Source organism: Triplophysa dalaica, chromosome 23 (genome assembly GCF_015846415.1).
Source record: "Triplophysa dalaica isolate WHDGS20190420 chromosome 23, ASM1584641v1, whole genome shotgun sequence".
Classification (NCBI taxonomy): Eukaryota; Metazoa; Chordata; class Actinopteri; order Cypriniformes; family Nemacheilidae; genus Triplophysa; species Triplophysa dalaica.
In genome coordinates, this window is record NC_079564.1 from 1,276,856 (window position 1) to 1,302,191 (window position 25,336).

The window sequence follows — 25,336 nt, forward strand, 5'->3', positions numbered from 1 at the left end:
TATATATATATTAGACTTTTTTAGACTAAAGATTATATATAAATATATATATATATATATTTATATATAAAGATTTTTCTCAAAATGTCTTCTATTGTGTGCCCCAGAAGAGAGAATCATATACCGGTTTTGAACAAAAAAATGAATGATAGCAGGGAAGTGTTGGCCTGCTCACCGGGAGCCTGCATTCATTCATTTATTTATATAATTAGAAATTAGATATTATTTATTAGAATGATCTTACTTGTTGTATAAATACCATGCGCTGTGCTGTGTTTAACTTTTCTGTTTTTCCTGTTTGCCCCTGTAAAGCTGCTTTGAAACAATACACATTGTGAAAAGCGCTATATAAATGAACTTGAATTGAATTGAATGATAGCAGAATTTTCATTTTCGGGTGAACTATCCTTCAAATAACCCATGTAAAAGGAAACATTGGTAATGGGTGACAAACCTACTTGTTTTTAAGAAATATTCGAAAAAATGTTCAATTCAACTGTTAGGGAACGGAGAAGAAAAATCAATGTTTTATTATATTACATAATAACAGAATACATATTCCTCTGTTCTTAGCATCACATTATAACATAATACATAGTCATAGTTCAATGATGTCAATTTTATTCATTATTAAATATCTAAACTTCATGGCCAAAGATCCCCACTCTCAAATTAACCCATTCTATTCCATTTAGCTCCCAACAGAAATATACATAAACATTTGCTACACGCACTCTTACTATTCACACTTTTTTATGTAACATCATCCTCACAATTTGAACATACGGACAAAATAAAAGGATTTTTTGGATACGAGAAAAACACAAATATTGAAGCACAGTTGTTTGATAACAGAAGTCACCCTGTCTTTATTTTAATCGAGATAAGCAGACATCTATTGTACATGTAGGATGAGTATACCTTTAAAAGAATAAAGGTACCACTACATTCATTTAAATCCATTCAGAATTCCCATTTCACACCGTCCTATGTGGTAAACAAGCAGCACTGCATAAACAGTACGTAAAGGTGACTTGGAGGAGACTGAGCTTTCAGACAAGGCCATGAGAGAAACCGTACTTCAATACTTTCTTGTGGGTAGAGGAAAGACAGTGACGTGTGTGAAATACAAAGCTAAAAGTCTTAAATAACAAACATAAGTATGCTAAGTATTTAATCATCATTCAATATCTTTCATTGCCCGTTCAAGTCTTCATTTCATTTTATCAACCTGGAAGAAGTCTGGCCAGTGACAGGCTTGAATGTACTGCCCCTTAGGGCAGTCGGTGGCAAGTGCTTTAGGAATTAGGACAAAAATCTAGAATTGATTATCACTTGACATGAAAACATTATGAGCTATGTGCTGGATGTTGAAGGGCTTTATCATGTATATACGCAGGTAAACCAAAGACAACTCAAGCATGCACTTAGATCATACAATATATCATATAATCCCATTTTCACTCCAAACCTGTAGTTCAAATGCAAATGGCTCGTTCTCTTTAAAATGTTATGACACTGGAAAGCATATTCAGTTCATAGTGACAATGACCCTTTTAAATTAAAATATTGTGTCATTTAGTGTTGATGGAAATGACGATTGCCGTTTCCCTTCACATAAATATGCAGATGCACGCACTGGAATTTATAAAGATTCATCCTTATAAATCTGGAATCACAGAGAAACCACAGTGACAAAAATGGTCTATGACCATATGAATCCCATACTCTGCTTATCGACTTCATACAAATCACACTTAAACCTGCTTTGATTGAAAACGCATTAAAAGAAATCTGCCCAAGAGCATTTGAATGGATGGTTTTGTCATAAGCGCTTCAAACTGGTGATTTCTGCAGCAAGCGCTTAAAAGCAAACATTTCTTTTTAAAATGCTAATTACCCAAGTGTCTTCCTAGATGTCTCAATTTTAAAACCAAAAACACAGACATTCATATATGTACACGTCCTCAGACTATTTAAAGGCCTATCAGTCGAATTCCTTTTTAAGCCACCAAAATCTGCTCAAGCGTTAGTCTCAATGCCTGTTAATAGAATGACCACAAAGCATAGAGGAGCAGGAATGGAAGATAACAGCAAGGGCAGAAAGCAAAAGGAGTCTAAAAAAATAAAGATTTGTTAAATCTCTGCATTATAGTCTTTTTCTGCTTTTGGTTTCTACCTTGAGCTTGAATACAATGGATCTCAGATAATGAAAACATTGAAGCACTATATACAGACACCACCAACCGTGATGTCAGTCCTTCAGTCTGTTGATTGATAGCGAGCGCCTGACATCATTCTTGGTGGCTGGACAGAATAGGCTGTCTGCAGATGGGGCAGGTGTTGTTTTCAGATAACCAGCGATCAATGCAGTGGATGTGGAACTCGTGGGTGCAGGGCAAGCGGCGCAGCTTGTTTCCTTGAGCGTACTCATTGATGCACACGCTGCAAGCACGGCCCTGCTCGCCCTCCAGGTTGACCTGACCGTAAGTGCGTGTGACCAGATTGTCGATCTGTTCTTTGGTTAGGCCCCGTGGGTGTTCCTCATCTTCATCTTCATTGAGAAGGAAAAAGTGTGCCAGCCTCAAGATGGGCAACGTGCCGTTCTCCACCAGATTGTTTGTGTCTCTGCTGTTGGGCCGTCCTTCCGTCCCAGTTCTGTTCACTCGTACCTGGCCTTCCTCCTCAGCCTCAACTAAACCTTCTTGTGCCGATTCCACTCCAACGTGGGCCGCACCGCCCTCACTGCCATTGACACGGAACGCCTGGCCTCCGGCACCCAGAGCGGAGTCCTGATTGGGCGTAGGAGCCTCTGAATTAGCTTCCGTCTCCATGAGGGAGCTAAGCTCACCGAAGCCGGTCATGATCTGGCGCAAGATGGAGCGCAGTGCTGTTGAGCTAGGCTCGCCCAGGCCTGTTTCCGAAATACGCCGCAATGGGATGCGTATAGTGCTGACATAAGTTCGGATTCCTGCACGCTCGGAGCGGGAAATGGTTCGCCGAAAGCCGCCGCTGTCACTCTCAAAGGTAACTGTGTTCTCAGCGGCTCTGGCCCGAGAACGAGTGCGACTGGCAATGCTGTCCCTGTCACGGTTCTCTCCTGGCCTGATACGGCGCACTTGAAGATCCAACATGATTGTAGGGTGGCGCCGCACCCCTCCACCACCTCCTGCAGGTGTCTCCCCCTCTTCCTCACCTGCTTCAGGGAGAGGATCTGCTGGAGCGGCTGGCTCTACAACAGCCTCTCCCATCTCCACAGCAACCGCCGTACTTCCACGGGACTCCACTGGTGTCGTGTTGTTAACATGGGGGGGGCTACTGCTGGAAGTGGGATTTCTGTCTAGGGGGGATCGACTGCGTCTTGAGGAGCGTGCACCTCCCGCTCCTGCTGCTCTGCGCACACGACCACGAGAACGAGTCCTACTGTTTCGTGGCTCCCTGCCGGCTGACTCTACTTGGGAGCCAGACTGAGCATTGGGGCAGTCAGGATCTTCACTTCCATTGTGCCCCTCCCCTGCATTAACCGAAGAGGTCGTGACCTGTATTTGACTCCTTACAGCGCCACTATCCTGCTCTTGGAATGGATTTAAGAGTGGAGCCTGTGGAGGAGGAGAGCTTGGCAAAGAAGGCAGGTTCCTTCTGAGGACCGCAGGAGGAGCTTGTGAGGTCAAAGATGGCGTAACAGGGGGAGCCGCAGAACTACGTGTGCGGCGAACCGCAGCTCTCCTTCCCAAAGTGGGTCTGTTTGTAGGATATGTTGTCGGGTGTTGAAGCGAATAAGGAGCAGAACGTGAGGGGTTGTACGGGGGCGGGGCAGATGATGGTGGGGGAGGAGGCATTGGGAGTTCGGTGGGATCGGTCGTGTCACTGTGTTCTCCGGGTTCAGGCTGCTCGTGGTTGATGTTAATCTCAAGGCTAAAGCGGAACTCGCCGCTGTTAGGGTTTGTACGGCTGACAGCACGCCAAGTTTGGTTTCCGCTCTGGCCGCTGCGGGTGGCATTTCCTGTGCGCCGAAACGTGTTCAGCCATTCCAGTAGGGAATCCCCGTTAGACGTCTCTGCACCTGGCTCAACAGGACCTGGAAAAATAAAAACATTTTAAGATATTTCATAAATTATAATACATGCACTATTTTAACACTTTTTACAAATCCAGCTTTTTATTTATTAACAGGGTTATTTAATTCCCTCACCGCTGCTGCCCTCTGCCTCACTGTTTTGTGGGCGTGGTTCGGGGCGTGGCTGAGATGACACGCGCTCCTTTGCACCATCCAGGCGCTGCCTCAGCTCCTCTGCTGTGACTTCACCTGTGACCGAACGGACACACCTTACACAAGACTTCTTTTGTTCATTTGAGTTTCAGGCTAGGTTTGGTGACTTCACAATGCTTTGAATGAAATGTCTATGTCTATGTAAGCTACAATGTGACTAAGTGTATTATTAGTGATGATAAACTACTTAAGTGGTCAATTTCCCTTTTGTTTAAATATAGAAACAAAAAACTAAAAAGAGTATGTAGGGTAACAAGAGACCTAAGAATTTTTTTTTTTAATCAAACGGACCCAAAAGCATCATATGTCACGTGTTCTCACCTGGTGTTCCCAGGAGGTTGCTGTCTCTCATCAATCTGTACTCCTCCTCACTAAGTTCATTAATAAAGTGATAGTATGCCTCCTCCCGTCGAAGCCGCTCCGCTTGACGATGACGCTCGTCTCGCCCGCCGGGAGGGTCCATCACCACAGACACCGCTGCTCAAAGACACACCAAAGAAAGAGAAAACGAAAGTTGTATTAAGGTGATTCATACATTTACATGTTTTCCTGATCCTGAACCTGCTGTGCTGCTTGATTCATAGTCAGAAATGGGACTGTAATGTGACCATTAATTTGCTCACCCAATATATACAATAAAAAAAGAAAAGCTACAAGTTCATCAGTGAAAAAACATTGTGTATAATAATAGAGACATCAGAGAAACAATGTCACTGTTCTGTTTGACATAGAAAAGCCATAACAAAGAGTCATAGCAAACTTCATCCAGAATTTATTTGACACCTTTTTTATTGAAATTAAAGGGGTTATTTCTAACAAAAAAGTCCACATGCAAATCACAATGGATATTTAAAGAGACTATGAGGCGTTAACTTCTCTATGTCTAATGCAGCCACCATTAAAGGACTGCACGACAAAATGAACGCCATACAAAGGATATCCGTAAATCCTCAACGTGAAAAGAAAAAACACCTCCGACACGCGCCGATAAGAAAGTGATCTTGACAATCGCGTCAACGTGAAAAACATCCTTATGATTTCAAGCAGTATTGCTTGCTGTTCTGTCATAATGTAGGCCACAGACAGAAAGCACCGCAGAACAAGTCAAGCTCCCAAACTGACGCTGTCAGATTCACAACCAATGAGCGAGACAGAAATGCTGACTGACACGTCGACCGTCCACTCAGCATCGCTCGAAGGAGGGACATGACAAAGAAAAAGTCGGGCTCCATGTCAGCTAGCAACCTACCCGAGAGACAATAAAAAGCACCGACTGGCAGCACACACATGGCGAACTTCGCATCCTGAATGTGTCATTAATCTGTCACAGTCGCCTGTCATCGGGCAAACGCAAGTCATGCGGAGGAGCGCGCTGTCATTTTAAATGCGCAAGAACCTTTGATGGTGTCGACAGATTGCTGACAAGCTAACTGAGCCAATGAAAGCTTTAGATCATTATTTTGACTAGATTACAAAACTGTCACTGACACGAGAATGTAACAGAAAACATGGCATACGTTACCACTATAGAGAATGTGGCCAACATAAAGGAAGAATGAGAATAATAGATATGTATGTACCTGAAACAGCAGCTGTAATATGAACGAGTTCTCTTTCCTCTCCGCTCTGATTACAATGAAGCCAAGATGGGACCAACGGAGCTACACAAATAACTCTCCGGGTCACTACCATGTGCGCAACAACCCGTTCCCACTGTAATAGATGCGTAACAACGTCTTAATACACGGATTCATTCACATTTACTTAAAATTCAAGTATTGAAATACTTTTTTGAATGTCCTGTTTTTATATAGTCAAATTAAGTTATGCTAAACTTTATTATGGTTCAATCACCGTGTTGCCATTTCATTTATTCGTCTTTACATGATGAGGACTTTACTAAGGCTGAAAGAAACAAATATCTCTCCCTAGTCCTGATTCTTTCAGAGATTACGCAAGGCAAGTTAATTTTTATAGCACATTTCATAAACAAGGGCAATTCAAAGTGCTTCACATAAAACGATTGACAAAGAGAAATAAAATGCACTGGATTTAAGATCACAAATATATATCTTTAGATTCAAGAAACAATAAAACAGCAATAATATTTGAGTGTATATATAAACAGAATAAGAAATACTGTTTTTTAAGCAACAACATCGTATATGTAGAGAAAAATGTTGCTTCTAGGGGGTGAATGTTTTAATGGACTAAATCTGAGATGTATGTGTACAACAACAACATTGGTGGGGACTGCAGCTATTTTTTATTGATGCTTGAACAAACATACTATAAAAATTACAAAACAAAACAAAGGACCAGGGGGAAATAAGAGAATCACATACGATTAAAAAAACTAGGCTACAGACAGACAATGCTTTGACAGCTTTTTTGTTCTTTGACAATTTGATTGAAATTAGGCATTTTTCAAATTCTTTCATGAAAACGAAAAAGAAAGGTTTATCTTTCAAAAATGTAGATTTATGAATGTGGAACTTATCAAGTAACAAAAGCAAGTTAATAACATAACATTCACCTTTCTTGGACTGATCGTAGTCCATAAAACCTAGTACCACATCCCTCCGACATAACACACAATCAATATATATCTCATAATAAATCCTTCCAAAACATTTTAGTAAGGAAAATGCAAAAAAAGATGAATAACAGTGTCATCACAGAACGAGCAGCTGGATTTTTTTTTACAAAAGTGATTAACTGGGTAACATTTATGAATTATATTAAAAGAGATTTATTTTATTTTATTAGTTAAGAAATAAGAGTCTGGAAGCATCCACACATTTTCCCTGCAGATTTGACCTCCTGCATTATTCCAGTAAGAAAGACCAGGTAGTAAAGTAACAACAGCCTGCTGTGATAGAGAACGGATTCACCTTTTATTATTTTTATAAGAAGAAAACACAATTTATACTGCAGATATTTTTGAGAGCTGCGAAATTGCGTCATTACAAAAGGAGCCGTTAGGTCGATTTATCAGAAGTACAACAAAGGTAAGACGCAAAACAAAAGCACTAAAGAGTTAAAATCCACATGGTACGCCACAAAACCATTTCCTCTCCGTCAGTCTGTGTGGTTGTCAGCAGCATTCGCGGCATTTTGCGACAGTGCCGTAAATGAACGCTCAACTCTCCCTGGTGAGAGACCGGCTGAGCAACGCAGTTGCAGAGAAATATCAATAAAAGCGACGGATAACGCAATAACACGTCGGGGTTTTGGGCCAATCGAAAGCACACGTCGTTCACGCATAGCTTCATCCGCCCGTAATCGGTCGAAGTAAATGTGGACTCTTTAGTCGACGCGAAAGCGACGCGAGGGAAGGCAACTAATTGTCTACACGGGCTTGAAGTAAGTTGCCTCCCCAGCGGCGCTTTAAAGGGAAGCCACAGCCCGGGCCGTCTGAATAACGGAGAAAATGGACTATGATTTCAAAGTGAAGCTCACCGGGGAGAGAGAACGCGTCGAGGATCTTTTCGAGTTCGAGGGATGTAAAGTTGGACGGGGAACGTATGGCCATGTGTACAAAGCAAAAAGGAAAGATGGGTGAGTTTGCGGGATGGACCTGTGCGGGCCTGCGTTTTGTCGCAATCTGTTCTTTAAAGCGAAAAAATGCGCCTGTTGTTCACCATCATCTAAGTGTTTTAGAAAGACACATTTCCGCATTGAAAGAGAGTTCAGTGTGGACCGCTTATAGTATTTTGAGGGGACTGTATATGTACGCCAGCACGCAAAGGTGTTGTTGTGTTCGACGTGCCTTTAAAAGAGATGTGAACAGGTGCGGCGCGATCCTTGCACGAGCTTATCCGTTTAATTAAATGCAGCTTTAGATGTCGAGACAAAACAACACGCATGTTTTGTGCATGCAAATTACATTTCACACGTATTTTGTAGATCACAAGGAAAATTTAAGGCATTGCATAAACGCAGTGACGGTACTCTTGAGATATTGCCATGGATATCAGTATCCGCATCCGCGTACCGCTGGATCCGCCACACTTCACATGTTCACAGGAGCATCTCACATGATTCTTTACAGGTCACTGCAGGACTCTATTGACGTGTATCTGCGCTTACGCAACGTGCGTCAATGACACTGCGGCGTCACTTAACAGTTTGATACTAAACGTGTGTCTTGGTCATTAGGGAAGGTTGTTAAAACATCGATGAAGTATTGAAGAGACGTGCTGAGATGGTTTGTGACAGCAGCAGACTTGCAGGAAAAAATAAATAAAGCACGTTTAAGTCTGTGAAACAAGTGTTGCCTTGAATGACCAAATTAGGGATATAGAAACTACTGTTAATGAATGGCATATTAACATCATGTTATTTTAACAGTACTTTGAGTTAGGAATCGCCTACTCTTGGAAAGCAGCAAAGTAACCATAAATAGGTTTGAATTTATTTATGCAAGAATTCTGCAAATTGGAATTGGGTGTGTTTTATTGGAAGTCTTTTCGGGGAAAAAGGCAGTTTGAATAATTTTGCTCTCTATGTTGTTGATGATTTGCCGAAGAGCATAGCACGGGGATTTATCTGTACTCTTCTTCCAAAGCAAGACAAAAGATTACCTTCATATATAATCATGATCAGAAGACTTAAGATAGCATTATAGCATGTGTATTTTATTTTGCTAGAATGTACATTTAAACATATTTTTCATACCTCTTGAACAGACACCACACCCATGCAAGCCTTTATCGAATTTCTCATTCCATCAGAGTGTGAATGTACACCATTAATTTAACCCACAGTAACATAATAGCCATGACTCGAATACTTAGACGTTAATTAGCAAGAAATTAGAGCTGTGACTTCTGAGAATTAAAATGTACCAAAAAGTCACTAAATTTTACTAGTCTTGTGTGTGGCGTGATGGAAAAAAGCCCTCATTGTCTGCAGGGCATTGGTGGTCACGTTGAGGCAGCTGGAATGGCATTCCCTGTCACGAAAACCTTTTTGCATAATATGTTATGCATTTACATAACTTTTTCATGTATTTAGAACTGTCACGGATGGTCTTTCGGTGTTTGCACAATTTAGTCATTTGATGGTTTTGGTTTTGGTATCTTTTGTTCACACTAAATGTGATCCCTTGGCAGAAGAAGAATGGATCGTCTCATGAGTTAAGTTCGTTCGAAGGTGCCAGGCTTTGAGTGAGACCCATCAGACAGGCCCAAAGCCAAACTATTAAGGTCCAGACTGCCTGGCGGCCAAAGTCTTGTTTGAAGTGTTTAAATAAAAAAAATTCCCTAAAAGATCTGCCGTTTTATAGCTAAATTGTCCTCCAGAAACTGGACGGGGCATTGGGAGTTTGAATAGGCTGATGTGTGGTGATTTTTTTTGGGGGGTTACATCTGAATACATTAGGAATTTTGTAACACTTACATATTGGAAGATGTGCGACCAGAATGAAAAAAAGTGTGGAGGGCCATTTAGACCTGATGGAGAAGTCTTTCTAAGTGGATTCTTTTTGCAGGTGTTTTGTAAGTTTAGATTTTGGAAAATGTACTGAAGGGTAATTGTGGTCGCTGATATCTCCATTTGCAGGAAGGATGATAAAGATTATGCCCTGAAGCAGATTGAAGGCACTGGAATCTCTATGTCTGCCTGCAGAGAAATAGCAGTAAGTACATCAAGCTTTACTATCAAGAGAATCTTCTTCGGATAAAGTAGCTTTGGCATATGCCATCCTGGTTAAATACATTTATCTCAGAATGTGTTAACTGTAGTTACCTGATTTTCTTTCTACTTGAATCCATTTTCTCATAGTCTTTTAACTCAATCAATCGTCGGTTGACCTCCTAAAAAGTGTGTAAATGCATCGCTTTGAAATCATTGCTCTGTTTGCTCGACTTGCCCTATGTTAACTTCTGGCTCGACCAATGACACGAGTCTTGGACGTCACTACCTATTTGTCCAAACAATGGCAGATTGAGGATAATTGGTAGATTAAACTCTTTTATTATACTTCTGTGAACTAGATCATGCAATGTACTGGAACCCTTTTACTGTAAAAAAAATTTACGACAAAAGTGACTACAAATCGTCCAAAAAACCCAAATTACTGACAAAATTTGCGTATACTTTTAACACTTAAAATGCATGTCTACAATGTTAAGTAATTACACTAACAAAATAATTTATTGATCATGACATACAAGCATATTCAGCCACCTTTAAATGGAATCTAAAATATGGGATTTATATAAATGTGCGGTGCTCAACAAACACAATCCAAGCCAATGTGATTGTGAGAACTTTGGCTTCAGCGGGTGAACTGTAGATGTGTGTCTCAGCTTGTGCTTTGTGTGTTTGTTCTCATTTGCTCCCTGCAGCTGCTGCGTGAACTGAAGCACCCCAACGTGATCTCACTGCAGAAGGTTTTCCTGTCACATGCAGACCGCAAAGTGTGGCTTCTCTTCGACTATGCCGAACACGACCTCTGGGTAACATACACTCGCGTATGTGTGCGCACACAAATATTTGTATACGCGTATTGTTGAGGGTGTGTGTGTCTTTGCAGCACATCATCAAGTTCCACAGAGCCTCCAAAGCCAATAAGAAGCCTCTTCAGTTGCCGCGTGGGATGGTGAAGTCTTTGCTCTACCAGATCCTGGATGGCATCCACTATTTACACGCCAACTGGGTCCTGCACAGAGACCTGGTGAGAGTGTATGTTCAGTCGGAGAGAGAGAGCTTTGTATAAACAGTACATGCGGTTGTTCACATCCATCCAGAAGTGTTTCATCTGACATGTTTATCATTCTTGTCGTGAAATGTTTTGGCAAGTGAGATGATTAATGAAAAGAGGGCTGTCAAATCACACTTCTTGCTCCTGAGTCATCTCGCTCAACAATATTAAAATCATTGTGCGAGTTGAAAGATATGAAAGTAGACAGATTATCAGGAATGTCAAGACAAATTCTAGTAGGTGGCAGAATTTTAATGGAATTGATCTGTTTTCCATATCATAACTGCTTTGACACAACAGTTGAAATGATGCCGGTTTCTATGATGGAATTTGCTTATTCTGCATAACCTGCAGCCAGGGTCCAAAGGAGTCAAATTTGGTATATTAAATGAAGCTACCGTCCCAGTAACGTTTTAAGAGACTTTCCTATGTTGCGTATAATGTGAGAGACAAGCACTGTCATCATATATTTACAAGAAAAACCAGACAATTGTTTCGTCATGGTGTGAAAATAAATTACACATAAAATGCAGTTTTACTGCTTTAGACTGTTTTTGTTGTCTTACATTCTCACAGTTGTCAGGTGTTGCAAAACTTCAATTAGTTTTTTAATATTACTTGCATTTATAATTATTGGGCATTTATAAAACGCTTTACAGGTGCACAATGTAGTGAGCCAGTCCGTAAACTAAACTGTCGTTTTAACTGTTTTACCACAGAAACCTGCTAATATATTGGTAATGGGAGAAGGTCCTGAAAGAGGACGTGTGAAGATAGGTATGACATCAGTTCTGTTTCTCTGCTGCTTGACAACAAGTACACAAATGCGTGCCTGCGGTAGCTTTGCTTCACTGTCATAATCGTTTTATTCTGTACTTGTTGCAGCGGATATGGGTTTTGCACGGCTGTTCAATTCACCACTGAAGCCTTTAGCAGATCTGGACCCTGTAGTTGTTACATTCTGGTACAGAGCACCAGAACTGCTGCTGGGAGCCAGACATTACACCAAAGCCATCGGTGAGATGTTAGTTTGTGTTTTAAAAGCCTTGTTTAGCGATTCATGTCATTCTTCCTTCAAACTCTGTTTTTCAGATATTTGGGCGATTGGCTGTATCTTTGCTGAGCTTTTGACCTCAGAGCCGATCTTCCACTGTCGACAGGAGGATATTAAGACCAGTAATCCATACCATCACGATCAGCTGGACCGTATCTTCAATGTCATGGGCTTTCCTGCAGGTGCTGCTTATAGACCTGTTAAATGTAGTCGATTCAATAAAACGTTTTGATTTAAGGTCAAACTAAACTCATTGGTTACAAATGTAATTTTCTTTGTTAGAAATACTCCATGACTGTGGAATTCAAATAATTGGAATTGCTTCAGGTGATAGCACTGGTAATCTCAAAGCCATATCTTATCTTTTTCTCTCAGACAAAGACTGGGAGGACATAAAGAAGATGCCGGAACACTCTACATTAATGAAAGACTTTAGGAGGAATACGTTAGTTTGAATTCATCTGTATAATTTTTCATTGGATAGGTTGATTTGCTCTGATTTGATTACTGATGCTTGTCCCTCTCACTGTAGGTACACTAACTGCAGCCTTATAAAGTATATGGAGAAACATAAAGTCAAACCCGACAGCAAAGCATTCCACTTGGTGAGTGGTCTTAAAGAATGGCAGATTTTAGATTTAGAAATGTAGATTCTTTGATAGAAACAATTAATGTATGAACTCCCTCTCAGCTGCAAAAGCTGCTCACCATGGACCCGATCCGCCGAATCACATCTGAGCAAGCCATGCAAGATCCATACTTCCTAGAGGAGCCTTTACCCACATCTGAGTGAGTGACGTCAAGCATAGATTTATAACAGGATTAAGATATGCTGTTGTGGTTAGGATTATATGCAGTGTGTGTACGCAAGAATTAATCTAACCAAAAGAGCACTGTTTGGATGAGATATTCTCTAAAAACAAATGTCTCTGTGTTTTGTTTAGCGTCTTTGCTGGGTGCCAGATTCCCTATCCCAAACGAGAGTTCCTTACAGAAGAGGAGCCTGAAGACAAGGCGGACAAAGTAAGAAATGTGTGTTTCCCTTTATTTCTCTATTCAGTGTTTCTGTGTGTCTTTGTTTAAAGGGAATTGAAATCTTAGCAAAAGCATTGCTTCAAGTAAAGTTTTTGTTGTATTTGCCTGCAAAATTGTAAAAATATTTATTTGAATATAGGCTTTTATAAAGAGCATGAAATGAAATGACCCTCTCTTCCCAGAAAAACCAGCAGCAGCAACAGCAGGGGAACAATCATACCAATGGGGCGGGGCACACGGGTAACCCCGATAACAGCCACGCACAAGGCCCGCCTCTGAAAAAGGTGAGAGTGGTTCCGCCCACTACTACCTCAAGTGGCCTGATCATGACCTCAGATTACCAGGTAACACATCTTTCACAAAATGACGTTCATTCGGCCAATGCACAGATCGCTACAGAATAAAAAACATTTGGTCGTACTTCTCCAGCATGTTTACAAACCTCACGTTTTGAAGATGCTAAATCCGTATCTTCTGTGTTCCAGCGCTCCAATCCACATGCTGCCTACCAGAACCCAGGACCAAGCACATCATTGCCCCAAAGCAGCATGGGATACTCCTCTACCTCCCAGCAGCCTCCACAGTACTCACATCAGACCCACCGCTACTGAGTCAGGCCACGCCCCCTCACAGTGCCCAGCAGCGAGAATGTACTTAGCGAGGCGATTGTGGATCTGACCCGATCCGCCCTTAACCTCTTCTGGGCACTTGCTGTGCAGCATTTCCATAGAGACACCACAGGAACAATAACTGCACATGAAACCAACTAATCTGACCCGTCACAGTATCAAACAGCCTCCGCTGATAAAATGTGGTGAAAAAAAACTAAATGAAAATCATAAGACTAAGAAAAAACGGATATTTGTTCCATTGTTGATTAAGTCTTCGCTGCAAGTTTGAGATACTTCAGATGTAAAAAGGAAAAAGCAACAAACATTCTCTGTATGTGGTACTGTACGGCTACACGCTGTAGAGAGAACTGGTTCTGCTTAGGGTGAATATTCACAATACCACCCATTATAACAAGCCCCAGTCCCTCTTGCCCTCACTTTGAAAGTACTTTGGCCTCTCCAGGACTAAAGCTGCTATGCGACTGCCAGCAAAGACAGAACGGCTTTCTGTCATACTGTCTTGTGTGTCCTTTTGCCCTTACACACATGCACACACAAACATAGATTCAAGCACTCTACCCATTGCTGGGGACCGAATTCTCTATGCTGGAGCTGCTGACGGAAGCATAATGAGAACCTCTAGTGCCCCCTGCTGGATCATACCGGTAGAAGGCTACCATAAAATTATCAGCAAAGTTGATTTTAGTATTTCATTAATAATTTAATGTTTTGGTTTTACGTCAGAGGAGGTCAGCAACTTCCACATTCTGCTGTCGGACCGACTATTACACATGAAAGATCCGCCTTAGAACTTAATGACAAAACTAGTTGTGTGGACAGCAGATTGAACATGCATTGTACTGTATTGTATTAAAATATTTTACATGAAACAAATATCCTGACAATAAAAGTGAAAGCGTTTAAAATACATGTAAAAAATGTTTGTTTGTATGATTGTGTGTTGTCTTGGCATTATTGATGCTTTCAGAGTCCCAAACTCTATTAACGAAGTCAAAGCGAAGTAGTTTTAATGTAATTTAGTACAATTCGTATACAACAAAATATTAATATTAATATACACATAATTATTGCTATAACAAAACACACACTGGAAGTTACCATTGGGTTAGCTCGATGAAACCGTCTATGTATTTTTAATACATTTTTGCCATATATTCATGAGCTTTTATTTTGGAATTATGACTTGGTTAATTTGGCAGTTCATATCTATGAAGATACATCTTTGAGGTAAATGTTAATTGCATTTTTGCTTAAACTTTCAAATACGGCGAATGTTACACAATGTACGACACATTAAAGATGTATATGCAAATGATTATATGAGTTATTTATGAAGCAATTTTAATTCTGTTTTCGCGGTTTCGCTGAGTTTAAAGCCCACTTCAATAGCATCTAAAGACCGCCCTCAAACGGCCTCCCTATGGTTTTATGACCGGAGGCTTTCTGTCAATCAACTTCACTCTCACCTCTGATAGGCCGCGTGCATCAAACGGCAGCTTACAATTATTATTCTACAATCCTGATTGGTGTACCGCACCCACCATACCCCGCCCCCAAGAAGATTGTTTGGAATGGTCAGATGGACCGATGGAGACACAGGAAAGCAATCCGGACCGCGGAGGGTTTGGACATGTGAGCGAATATTTATCTGGAAAAAAGACACTTTTGGTAAGCATCGGTCACTTGTTTCTTTTCGCTGATTTAATGATTGTATTATTGGTCACGTGTCATTTGACTGTTTATCGACATTTACGTAATAAGTGGAACATGCGGCGCGTCTTTCCTTTGTGATTTGTTTATTAGTATTCCATAAACACGTGAAATAGAAATAAAATATTTAAATAACAACAACAACCGTTTTTTTCACGTAACGGTACTTGCTAAATATTATTCATCAAGTTTAATTTCTTTTCAGGCCAGAATATCAAAGCAAATACTAAAAGTGCTCTTTAAGTAAACTGATATCATATAACATAATCCATACATTCGTTTCATAACTTTTCGACTTTTTATTTGTAAACAAAACCAAACTTTGTTAATACCATATATAACAATTCAAAGACTGTTATAATGATTTTTCTTTTAAGATATAAATCCGCGCGTTAGACGCGTTCTTGTAAAATACGATGCGACGTTCGCAGTGCTTCCTCATCTCTGACGTCATCACTACTGAAATATTAATGCGCTCTTACATGCACTGATGTGCTGTACTTCAGGAATAGCTAATGCATCTCCCTTCTGTCCTAATGGAGTTTATGCGTTTAAATACGGCGTTTATGGAGCGGATACGTGTCCCCCCCCCCCAGTTTAGACAGGATGTGGCCTCCTGTGGTCACGGGATGGGTCTGATGGACTTCAAAGCCTGTCAGCAGCAGTGATGGGCTGTAATGCACACCGCATCCCTTTTTGACTATGCATCCTCTCTACGTGTTCATGATAGCTTCTGTATGTGTTGTTTTGCAGTAGACACTGGAGTCAGCAAAGAAGTCTGCTGAATGCAAAGAGAGGCTTGATTTGAAGAAGCCAGTGGGGTGGGGTTGGCGGAGCAAAGGGTGGGATGGGGGAGGGAATTGAGCATGCATGGGAGAACTCCTCTGTTGCCGAGTGAACGGAGAGCTATTGTCCCGGGAACCTTTCAGAGTGGCTTCCCTGAGGTCCCCTGCCACTCTCCCTCCCCCATCACCCCCCAACCCATACTTTCATTCTCTTGCTCCACATACACAAACAAACGCTCTTTCCCTTTCCTCTCTCACTCTTTACAAGCCCTCTGGATCCCTTCAATGCACTTTCTCCTTGTAACTAAAAGATCCCGTCCAGCAATCTCACACACACAGTTTCGGTCTCTTTTGGTGCCACTCACTCACATTCTCTTTGTCTTTTCTGGGTCCCTTGGCCCCCTTCCCATCACGGCCCTAATTCAGTGCACTATGTAATTAGTGTGTTGTGTCCATACTGCCGTGCACTGCAGGATTATAATGTCGGCGAGAGATGAACACATTACAGACATGTACCTCATTAGACTATAACAGCAGTGTTTGCCTGTGTGTCAGGCCTAATAACATATTTCCAATGCTTTTGAAGCTTTAGGTGAGGGATAATGTGGCAGAGTTTCTCTAAAGTTTTCCCTTTCATAGATTAGCTGAACAGGTTCTGCAAGCGATATGTGAAAATACAACGAACAGAACAGGTATCTGTTTATATGCGGTTACTATGGTAGATGTTAACCAACTACTGTAATTATTTATGTATGACACAGGCATTGTTCAGATACAGTCGACAGATGTACAGTACACATGTCCAATGGTGTGACTGTTGATATATTATATTATTATTAATATTTCTAAAACAACATAAGAGATTCTTGGTAGAGTTTTTGTATTTCTGCTGACACACAATATCGCACATGTTCGTTGGCATGAATTTAAGTAGATTTTAAACACGTGCCATTCGCAAAATGTTCTGGGATTTTATTTTTGTTTTGATAATTGAATAATTCTGCACGGAAAATGAAACAAAAGCTTCCATCAAGGCCAGTTTACAAGAAGTCGCCAAAAGTTGTGTTCACAGTTATTTTTAAATCACAAGTGGGACAAGGATAGAAATAAATGGTTCAGTGTACTTTATTTAAGTGCGGTGATTGTGTGGAAGTGAGGGATTTTCTTCTCACCCCAACTCCATCATTGTTCTGGCTGTTTGGGACAACAGGAAGTCAGAAAAGTAACTAAGAGAAGAACAGGAAGCTGAGAGCTGGGTGTGGAGATGGAAAGCAGGAAGCAGAGAAACAGGCAGATAAGATGACCTCTGAGATGCTGTCCCACCATCTCTTTGTTCTTGTCCCTAATCTTTGACTTTCAACCCCCCTTAGCCAATCGCACAGCAGATGGCCTCTCAGCTGGCCAATCACTGTGGGTTATTAGTTCACAGATGGGAGCATTCTATCATGGCGGCTGACACGGCTTAGTTAAGCCACTCACGTTAGAAACTTCCATGTCTCAATATGATGCATGTAGATGACATGTGCTTTTCATGTTTTTAATCGTTTGTAGGTATTAAATATAAATTATATTTATATAGCCTCAGCCTGTGTTGGGTAAGTTACTGTGAAAAAGTAATGAATTACTAGTTACTAATGACATATGTAATAGTGTAATTAGATTACTGTACTTTCTATATTCTACATCAATCTTGATTAGTTAAGTGATTCAGGGATGGACATGAAACAGCTCTTTTAATGCCTTCAAATATATAATAAATAACTACATCAATTATTCTTATTAACTGACCAAAGTGTACAAATGTGAGAATTATACACTGAACTATATACTGAACTTAAGCAGCTTTGGGTTCCAGGTCAGAGGTCAGTCTGGTTTTTGACTGATCTAAGAGGCTTTGGGATTGATTGACTAACTAATTTCCCTTTTCTTGATCTACGGTTGTCCCAGTTTCATCAGAACATTCGCTTTCTCACTGTGTTGGTGTTTTATATAAAACGATCAGCATTTATCTGAGTAAATATGATGGATAGATCTTGTTTTATTACGCTAACATGTGCATGTGTGTGTTCTCTCTCGCAGGCAGCGTGGGGTGCGGCTGTATAAGGGAGAGCCATGCCGCTGGTAAAGAGGAACATTGATCCCAGGCACCTGTGCCGCGGGGTGCTGCCCGATGGCATTGGCAGTGAGCTCGAGTGTGTCATGAACAACACACTATCTGCTATCATACGCCAACTCAGCAGTCTCAGTAAGTCTTTCTTACACACACAAGTTTACCTAACAGTCTAATCTTTTGCCTCTATCGCCATCTCTGTTTAAAACATAAAATCGCAGGGCACTTGACATTTCATGCAAAATCAAACCTGATGGCTCAAGTTATAAATTGACTAAGGCTGCATCCAAATACCACCACTTGCGGTCTTGGTCACTTTGGAGTGCGTGGACGGGACAGGAAGTAAGAGCGCAAGTGTGTCCAATGTCTTAAAAATGTCAAAGTGCAGTGCCTTCAAACTCAACCCACATTGCTTGAATACAGCTTCGGAGTGGTATTAAGGCTAAGTGTATCCCATCATGCATCATGTTCTGGATATGAATCATGAGACGTTTTGCTCGGGTCTCGCGAGATGTTGTGGAAAGCTTTCCAGTGTATGATATACGACTACTTTTTAAGGTTACATCTTAATTTAATCTATGTTTGGCTAACATGTCTTTTGTTTTTGTTTTTTGGGGACAACTGCTTTGGTACATTACAAGTAAAGCGCTATAAAAATAAATCTGACTTGACTATATAATTAGATATTACATATAATTTCGTAGTAAAACATTGTGTTACATATTTTATTGGGGAAAACTTATTGGTTACGTATTTTGTAAAACTGCTATTTATCTCATAATCAGAAACACCACATTAATTAACGTTACGTTTGCACTCGCTAAAATCTGTCATATCTTATTAGTTAATTTTCCCATAAATGCATTTTACTGAGCATATAACTTTTGTAAATTGTATTTATTTAAAACATATAAAATCTTTGACATAAAAGACATGGCAATTTTAAAATACAAATAAATATGAATATCTATTGCAGTTATTCAAACATTAAGAATGTGGTGTAAACATAAATGCAGATAAAAATCATTTAAATTAAACACTTTGAGTTTTTCATCGATGAATTGCCCAAAGCCAAAAAAGATGTTATGTGTGCGACGTGATTTATCTTAAAATAATTAATTTCCTCGACATGCTTAACATTTTGTTAAAGTGTTTAGAAACAAAGTTTGAACATTTCTTTGAGCTTTGGTTAGTAATCATCTCATATTGTCATAATATACTCAAAATCATATATATATTTTTGTTTTATTATTATGTCTCCTTAAATAAAAAAATTGCATACAAGACATATAAATATTGAAAAAATACACGTACTATACATACTGTATCAGAGATTCATATTTCAGCCACAAAATAAAATTAGAGATATTTTATCGGTCGCACCACATGATAAGTGGTCGTTACACGTATGTCATTAACTGAAACACCGGGTCTATATCAGCGCATCGCATCCAATGTGGACAACATTTTTAATTATAATGGGTTCTTATGGGCTCAATTGTCACGCCACTGTAATGTATAAAATAATATATGAAATCTCAAGTCAGGTTTGTATTGTGTAGGTTTATGCACACATAAGCAATGACATAGCACTGAGCTAAAAACTCTAGAACACCAGCTTCAACAGACAGCTTCTCTAGAACAAACAGCTTCAATTTTCTTCCACAATTGTAAAATTTAAGTTACTTTTACTGTATGATTGTTGTTCAGAACTATTTTGTTTAAAATTCCATACATTGGAACTCATGGAAAGGATTTGTCGTCAGTTTGTGACGCTTGAAGAAAATACTTATTTGTAATATTAATTGTTCATTTAGCCTTTTTGATTCCTTTTCTTCAGATTGTCTTACATAAGACAATAATGCAATCAGAACGAAACGTTTTTCAACTGATTTGTAAATCCATCCATCCATCCACCTCTCCATCTTGTCTTCTGTCCATCCACTTGTCTTATAACAACTCAAAAACCCCTGAAATTCCCTGAAGTGTGTTTTCTGTGTTTAGCGGATGCCTGTGGAAGGAGAGGCCTTTCAGCAGCAGCTGTGTCGACTAAAAATAAATGACAGCCCATTGCACTTGAAGACAGAGCTGTAGACACTCCATGCATGGAAAAAAACTGTGTGCGCATGTGTTTACATGCTTTTTGTGTGTTTGTGGGTGTGCTGTGCGTGATCTGTAATGTATATGTGTGTATGCATAGGGTCACAGGGCAGGAATTTGAAAGGAACAGATCCGCTTCCTTCCTGTAAATACTTTCCTGTCTGCTTTTGTTTAAAACTACAGTTATTAATAAAAGTTAAGGGTGATAAAAAAAGACCTGTATTTTTTTACAATTGTTGCTCCTCCTGCTTTTCTACTAACAAGAATGTAACCGTAGCTTATGTATTTTAATGTCCTTAATTTTAAAATTTAAGAATTTGTAGATAAAGTAAAAAGCCTTAACTAAACAACAAAAGATACATTAAAGAACTGTAATATTAAGAGTTAGTATTTGTTTTTTTAATCATGCCATATTTCTAGATGGGGCAAGTTGTCCCGTTTTTACCCCAGTGAACATTTTTCAGGTTAAGTTTGTTTTTGACAGACAATTTCTAGGCACCTACTGACCTGCAAACAAAAGCGTAGCACAAAGCAAAATTGCTAAAAATTATACAAAAATTAACTACACGTATAAAAATAAAAGCTAATTCATGACATTTATAGAAACTACATTGAAACTGATAACAAAACTTCTTTGCTTGTTCAAAAATTCCCCTTCTTTCCTCAGGTAAACATGCTGAAGACATATTTGGAGAGCTCTTCAACGAGGCAAACCTGTTCTATTTGCGGGCGAACTCTCTGCAGGATCGGATTGACCGACTTGCCGTCAAGGTTACTCAACTGGACTCCACGGTTGAGGAGGGTGAGTGCGCTCCTGGGTATCCTCAATATGTTACGAATTTTAACATCTCATTCTGTCCTAAGAGGAATCGCTGAGGTTACCTAGCTTCAGTGTGAGATCAATACCCCTGTATTCGTCCGAACCAAAAATCAACAAAAAATTTCACGCACCCCACATTTCTCTTTTACCCGCACCAAAGCCTGTACACTCAGCTCTCTTTTCAATTAAAAGATCAATACCGGAGTTTGCTTTACACACTCTGGACGGCAGGTGTAATCAATCTCTCTCTCCCTCTCTTTACCCCTGTGTAGTGTCTCTTCAGGACATCAACATGAGAAAGGCTTTTAAAAGCTCTACCGTTCAAGACCAGCAAGTGGTGTCCAAGAGCAGCGTTCCTATCCCTGTGGTGGAGATGTACAATTTAAGTGACAAGCCTCCACCTCTCAATATTCTCACACCCTATAGGTAGGATTGTATGTGTGAATGTGTATATATAAGAGTGTTGGTCTTTTGTTCCCATTAATCCTCAGCTTCTCATGATTCTCAGAATGATCATACGATCATATCATATGGTTTATACGTTTTTTATCATCACTTATTTTTGAGAAATGTCTACATTTTAAGCTTTATTCTCTTTCATTTAGTTCTAACTTGGCTAGTTCAGTTTGGGTTTACAATGTTTTATGTCAAATAAAAAGGTTTTATAGTTGGCAAAATGTTCGAAAAAAACAATCAGGGTGCAAGTATTGCACCTAGGCATTCATTCCTGACCCTGGTTTGAAGTATAATTTAGGAATATAAACATTGATAAATTCTTTAAACTGGCAGATGTCGTCCATGGGAATGTCTGTTCTCAGAGAGACAGGCCACTCATAAATACTAAAAAACAGATCTAATGCAGAATATGTGAAAGGAATGTTCCAGAATATAGAGACATTTCATATATTAAGTAAAGATCATGTTCCATGAAGATATTTTGTAAATTTCCAACCTTAAATATATAAAACCTTTATTTTTGTGAGTGGATGGTCTCTCATTAACAACTTCAAAAGCCATTTACTCAATAATTAGATTTGTTTTAAAAATAAGAGTTTTAAACGCTTGTATATCCAGATATTGTCATATTCTAACACCTTATAGATCAATAGAAATCTTATTTATTCATCTTTTAGATTATGTCAAAATGTCATTTTCATGACTGGTTTTGTTGTCCAGGGTCACATATTTGTTTTTCTCTAAAGAGATCATTCCAGAAAATGCTACTTTAGATGTGAATTGTAACATGAATGTCTTTTGAACTAAAGTTGTTTTATTAAATGAATAATAATTATTCATTATTATTATTAATTATTTGTAAAAGCTTTGAATTATAAAAGAAAGAGTCCTTCAAAGAAATGACATGTTTTCTCATAACTCTTGATTGCTATAGAGATGATGACAAAGAAGGCCTGAAGTTCTACACAGACCCCTCTTACTTCTTTGACCTGTGGAAGGAGAAGATGCTACAAGATACAGAAGACAAAAGGAAAGAGAAGAGACGGCAAAAGGTTGGACAGTTGCCATAATGTTTTTTCTTTTTACTCACTTCACATTTCTGGCATGTTCTGAATTTAGCTGTATAGAATATAATCCAATGCCACATTCGCTTTTGATTGATTTGTGGTTTGGTTATTCGTGACAGGAGCAGAGACGGTGTGTAGACGGCACACTGCAGAGGGAGGTGAAAAAGGTGCGAAAAGCAAGAAACCGCAGGCAGGAATGGAACATGATGGCTTTCGATAAAGAACTGCGACCTGACCATCGACATTCTCACACTGTGCACAGAGGAGGGTCTATAGACGGCACAATGTCCCCAGAACACAGGTTATACAGTTCTTCTGAAGGGCACATATATAAACTACATCTACTTAGAAATGAAATGTTTTTTTCTTCTATTTTAGGTCTCGTGGACAAGATCATTCAGATCACGGCTATCTCTCTATGGCCAACCACGCTGGCTACGCACACACTTATTCAGGGCCTCCGCCTACTATGGCGGCTCTGTCTGCTCATACTCAAATGAACATGGAGCAGGATTACAGGGGTGGGTCCATGGCATACCGTTCTGGCACACTGGGTCGTCCACACCAGGCCCCGCCCCCTCCACCATCAGCAAACACAATGAATGGCTCCATGACTCTGCCGCCTGTCAATTACAGGTTAGTTAGTTTTATTTTGTTGAATTTAAATGAACTTGAGCTGAATAGCAATGACTGTTTACCAATATGGTTTCCGTGGACTTTTTACCTTTTAACAGTTATCACAAGTATGCACTGTATATATAGATATAAACACATGCTGGCAGCTTACGGTCAACATATTGCAGTGACTGATTCTAAATAACAGATTATGATTTATAAGATTATATTGTGTAAAATGAATAGCCAGGATTTATTTTCATCCGCTGCATCGCTCCACAGTTTGGATTACATGAATTCTGGGCTACCACCTCCACCCGCAGCTGCTATCCCATCAGGACAAACAGCTTTTGCTATGCCGCCCTTGGGATCAGTGTTGCCTCCAGGCCATCTTGGACCGATGGCCACGGGCTATGCCCCACCTGCACAAATGGGTGCCCCTTCACCACCTGTAGCCCCGCCCCCCCCTCCCAGCGCAACCCAATCCATCACTCCCAAACGTCCCTCTGTGCCTAATGAGGCCCAGCCCGTGAACGGTGCTCGCAGTGACCTGCTGGCAGCTATAAGAATGGGTATGAACTATATGTTTAATGCATTTGCAAAAAGTGTGTCATGTCACATTGCGTATTTATATTTTTGAGGTTCCTTGTATTTTGTAACTTTTAGTATTTTGAGTTTCTGAGGTATCTATCATGTGTTTGCAGGTATTCAGCTGAAAAAAGTTCAAGAGCAGCAGGAGCAGCAGGCAAAACGAGAGCCGGTGGGCAATGATGTGGCCACCATCTTGTCCCGCCGCATAGCCGTGGAGTACAGCGATTCTGAGGACGAATCTGAGCTAGAGGACAATGACTGGTCTGACTAACACTATATGTAGTGATGGAAAAAAAAAACAAAGTCACATGTGTTTACAACAATAAAATCACATGTGAACGTGTTAGATTTCTCAAGCACATAATTGTCCCGTTTGCATTTTAATATCATTATGAATAACTAATAGCCCAATAGGTTCTTTTCCCTGAACCTCTACGTAAGATGTTTATCAATGTTTTCTAATGATTTTTAATGAAACACTTGTTTCTAATGTGGACATACAGCGGTATACAAAATTAAGTTAATTTCAAAATTACTTTTTTCTGAAATGACTATTTCTAGGTATGTGTTTGGCTAAAATGATAACTTTTGTTTTATTCTGTTAGCTACTAACAATATTTCTCCCAAATGTCAAATAAAAATATACATCATATTTCTATTTCATTTATGTGCAGAAAGTGAAAAGAGTGAAAGGTCAAAATAAAAGGTCAAACATGTTCTGTTTTTTATATCATATTTACCTTTAAGCAATACAATTGTAATATTTGTACATGTTTTTAGGAAAAGTTCCTGTCTTGTCATGCTGGATGACTTTGTCATTCCTGAGGCTTGATTTTGTTGAAATTTAACAGACGCTGGACTGGAATTGCCACAATACATCTAGAAATTCTGATGAGATGAACATTTGAAATGATCTTTTAATCGTTTTTTTGGCTGTATATAGTGAATAGCGACTAAAACTATCAGTTAAATAATGATCATGTCAGCAAATACAGAATTCATTTGATTTTCAGCTCTGTACATTTTTGGAGTCTGGATGAAGTTTATATAATACAAGATGTTTATGTTGAGACGTGAGGTCAGTCATATTTGTGTGAACTTACTCGAGGTGTTTGATTAAACTACCTGATACCAGGTAACAGTGGATTGTGTTCACTGTTGTGGCTAGTGTCTGGGTGTGTGATGAAAACATGGCCGCCAGTTGGCACATGACAGTAAATCTGACGAATCTTGTGGAATCGCATTCTGCTCCGAACCCTGAGTGCCTTCGTCATGGAAACAGGACAGTTTTGATTCAGAGCCTCGTGTCTCTATGGAAACAGTACGGCTGAGACTTGGATCGCCATGGCAACAGTGGGTTTGAGGCACTCAGCCAATGGATG

General features: G+C 39.8%; 3 protein-coding genes and 1 long non-coding RNA gene across 5 annotated transcripts in view; 3 read left to right on the plus strand and 1 right to left on the minus strand.

The window, feature by feature from the left end:
- Nucleotides 1-4,297, plus strand: part of LOC130413431 (uncharacterized) — a 58,463-nt gene extending 54,166 nt beyond the window's left edge. The window contains exon 6 of the long non-coding RNA XR_008905487.1: nucleotides 4,174-4,297. This is a non-coding gene — a long non-coding RNA (uncharacterized LOC130413431). The remainder of the gene's footprint in view (nucleotides 1-4,173) is intronic.
- On the minus strand, nucleotides 500-5,943 carry rnf6 (ring finger protein (C3H2C3 type) 6). The gene is made up of 4 exons (XM_056738653.1): nucleotides 5,851-5,943; nucleotides 4,592-4,747; nucleotides 4,193-4,306; nucleotides 500-4,078 (listed from the first exon to the last, which is right to left on the minus strand). The coding sequence occupies exons 2-4, from the start codon at nucleotides 4,731-4,733 to the stop codon at nucleotides 2,295-2,297; spliced, it is 2,040 nt and encodes a 679-aa protein (XP_056594631.1). The 5' UTR covers nucleotides 4,734-4,747; nucleotides 5,851-5,943; the 3' UTR covers nucleotides 500-2,294.
- A 1,446-nt stretch (nucleotides 5,944-7,389) lies between these two features.
- Nucleotides 7,390-14,607, plus strand: cdk8 (cyclin dependent kinase 8). Of its 2 annotated transcripts, none has more exons than XM_056738900.1 (13): nucleotides 7,390-7,831; nucleotides 9,836-9,911; nucleotides 10,624-10,734; nucleotides 10,812-10,952; nucleotides 11,699-11,756; nucleotides 11,865-11,996; nucleotides 12,072-12,215; nucleotides 12,409-12,478; nucleotides 12,566-12,638; nucleotides 12,725-12,822; nucleotides 12,978-13,056; nucleotides 13,251-13,412; nucleotides 13,554-14,607. In XM_056738900.1, the coding sequence occupies exons 1-13, from the start codon at nucleotides 7,704-7,706 to the stop codon at nucleotides 13,677-13,679; spliced, it is 1,398 nt and encodes a 465-aa protein (XP_056594878.1). In that variant the 5' UTR covers nucleotides 7,390-7,703; the 3' UTR covers nucleotides 13,680-14,607. The 2 variants fall into 2 exon arrangements, with proteins under 2 accessions (XP_056594878.1, XP_056594877.1); XM_056738899.1 differs by having other exon boundaries at nucleotides 7,391-7,831; nucleotides 12,978-13,065.
- Nucleotides 14,608-15,227: 620 nt separating this feature from the next.
- wasf3b (WASP family member 3b) lies at nucleotides 15,228-24,670 on the plus strand. Its single transcript, XM_056738331.1, has 9 exons — nucleotides 15,228-15,368; nucleotides 18,275-18,440; nucleotides 21,073-21,207; nucleotides 21,498-21,651; nucleotides 22,616-22,733; nucleotides 22,868-23,049; nucleotides 23,127-23,384; nucleotides 23,646-23,935; nucleotides 24,068-24,670. The coding sequence occupies exons 2-9, from the start codon at nucleotides 18,308-18,310 to the stop codon at nucleotides 24,223-24,225; spliced, it is 1,428 nt and encodes a 475-aa protein (XP_056594309.1). The 5' UTR covers nucleotides 15,228-15,368; nucleotides 18,275-18,307; the 3' UTR covers nucleotides 24,226-24,670.
- The last annotated feature ends 666 nt before the right edge of the window (nucleotides 24,671-25,336 follow it).

What these genes read in the sequence shown, in the direction of transcription:
- rnf6 (XM_056738653.1), bottom strand. Translation starts at nt 4,733, where the DNA reads ATGGACCCTCCCGGCGGGCGAGACGAGCGTCATCGTCAAGCGGAGCGG. An exon ending in CAACCTCCTGGGAACACCAG is followed by an intron (nt 4,307 to 4,591) that starts GTGAGAACACGT and finishes GTTCGGTCACAG; the next exon opens with GTGAAGTCACAGCAGAGGAG. An exon ending in TGAGGCAGAGGGCAGCAGCG is followed by an intron (nt 4,079 to 4,192) that starts GTGAGGGAATTA and finishes TTATTTTTCCAG; the next exon opens with GTCCTGTTGAGCCAGGTGCA.
- cdk8 (XM_056738899.1), top strand. Translation starts at nt 7,704, where the DNA reads ATGGACTATGATTTCAAAGTGAAGCTCACCGGGGAGAGAGAACGCGTC. An exon ending in GAGCCTTTACCCACATCTGA is followed by an intron (nt 12,823 to 12,977) that starts GTGAGTGACGTC and finishes TGTTTTGTTTAG; the next exon opens with CGTCTTTGCTGGGTGCCAGA. An exon ending in AGGCGGACAAAGTAAGAAAT is followed by an intron (nt 13,066 to 13,250) that starts GTGTGTTTCCCT and finishes CTCTCTTCCCAG; the next exon opens with AAAAACCAGCAGCAGCAACA.
- wasf3b (XM_056738331.1), top strand. Translation starts at nt 18,308, where the DNA reads ATGCCGCTGGTAAAGAGGAACATTGATCCCAGGCACCTGTGCCGCGGG. An exon ending in GGACTCCACGGTTGAGGAGG is followed by an intron (nt 21,208 to 21,497) that starts GTGAGTGCGCTC and finishes ACCCCTGTGTAG; the next exon opens with TGTCTCTTCAGGACATCAAC. An exon ending in AAGAGAAGAGACGGCAAAAG is followed by an intron (nt 22,734 to 22,867) that starts GTTGGACAGTTG and finishes TATTCGTGACAG; the next exon opens with GAGCAGAGACGGTGTGTAGA.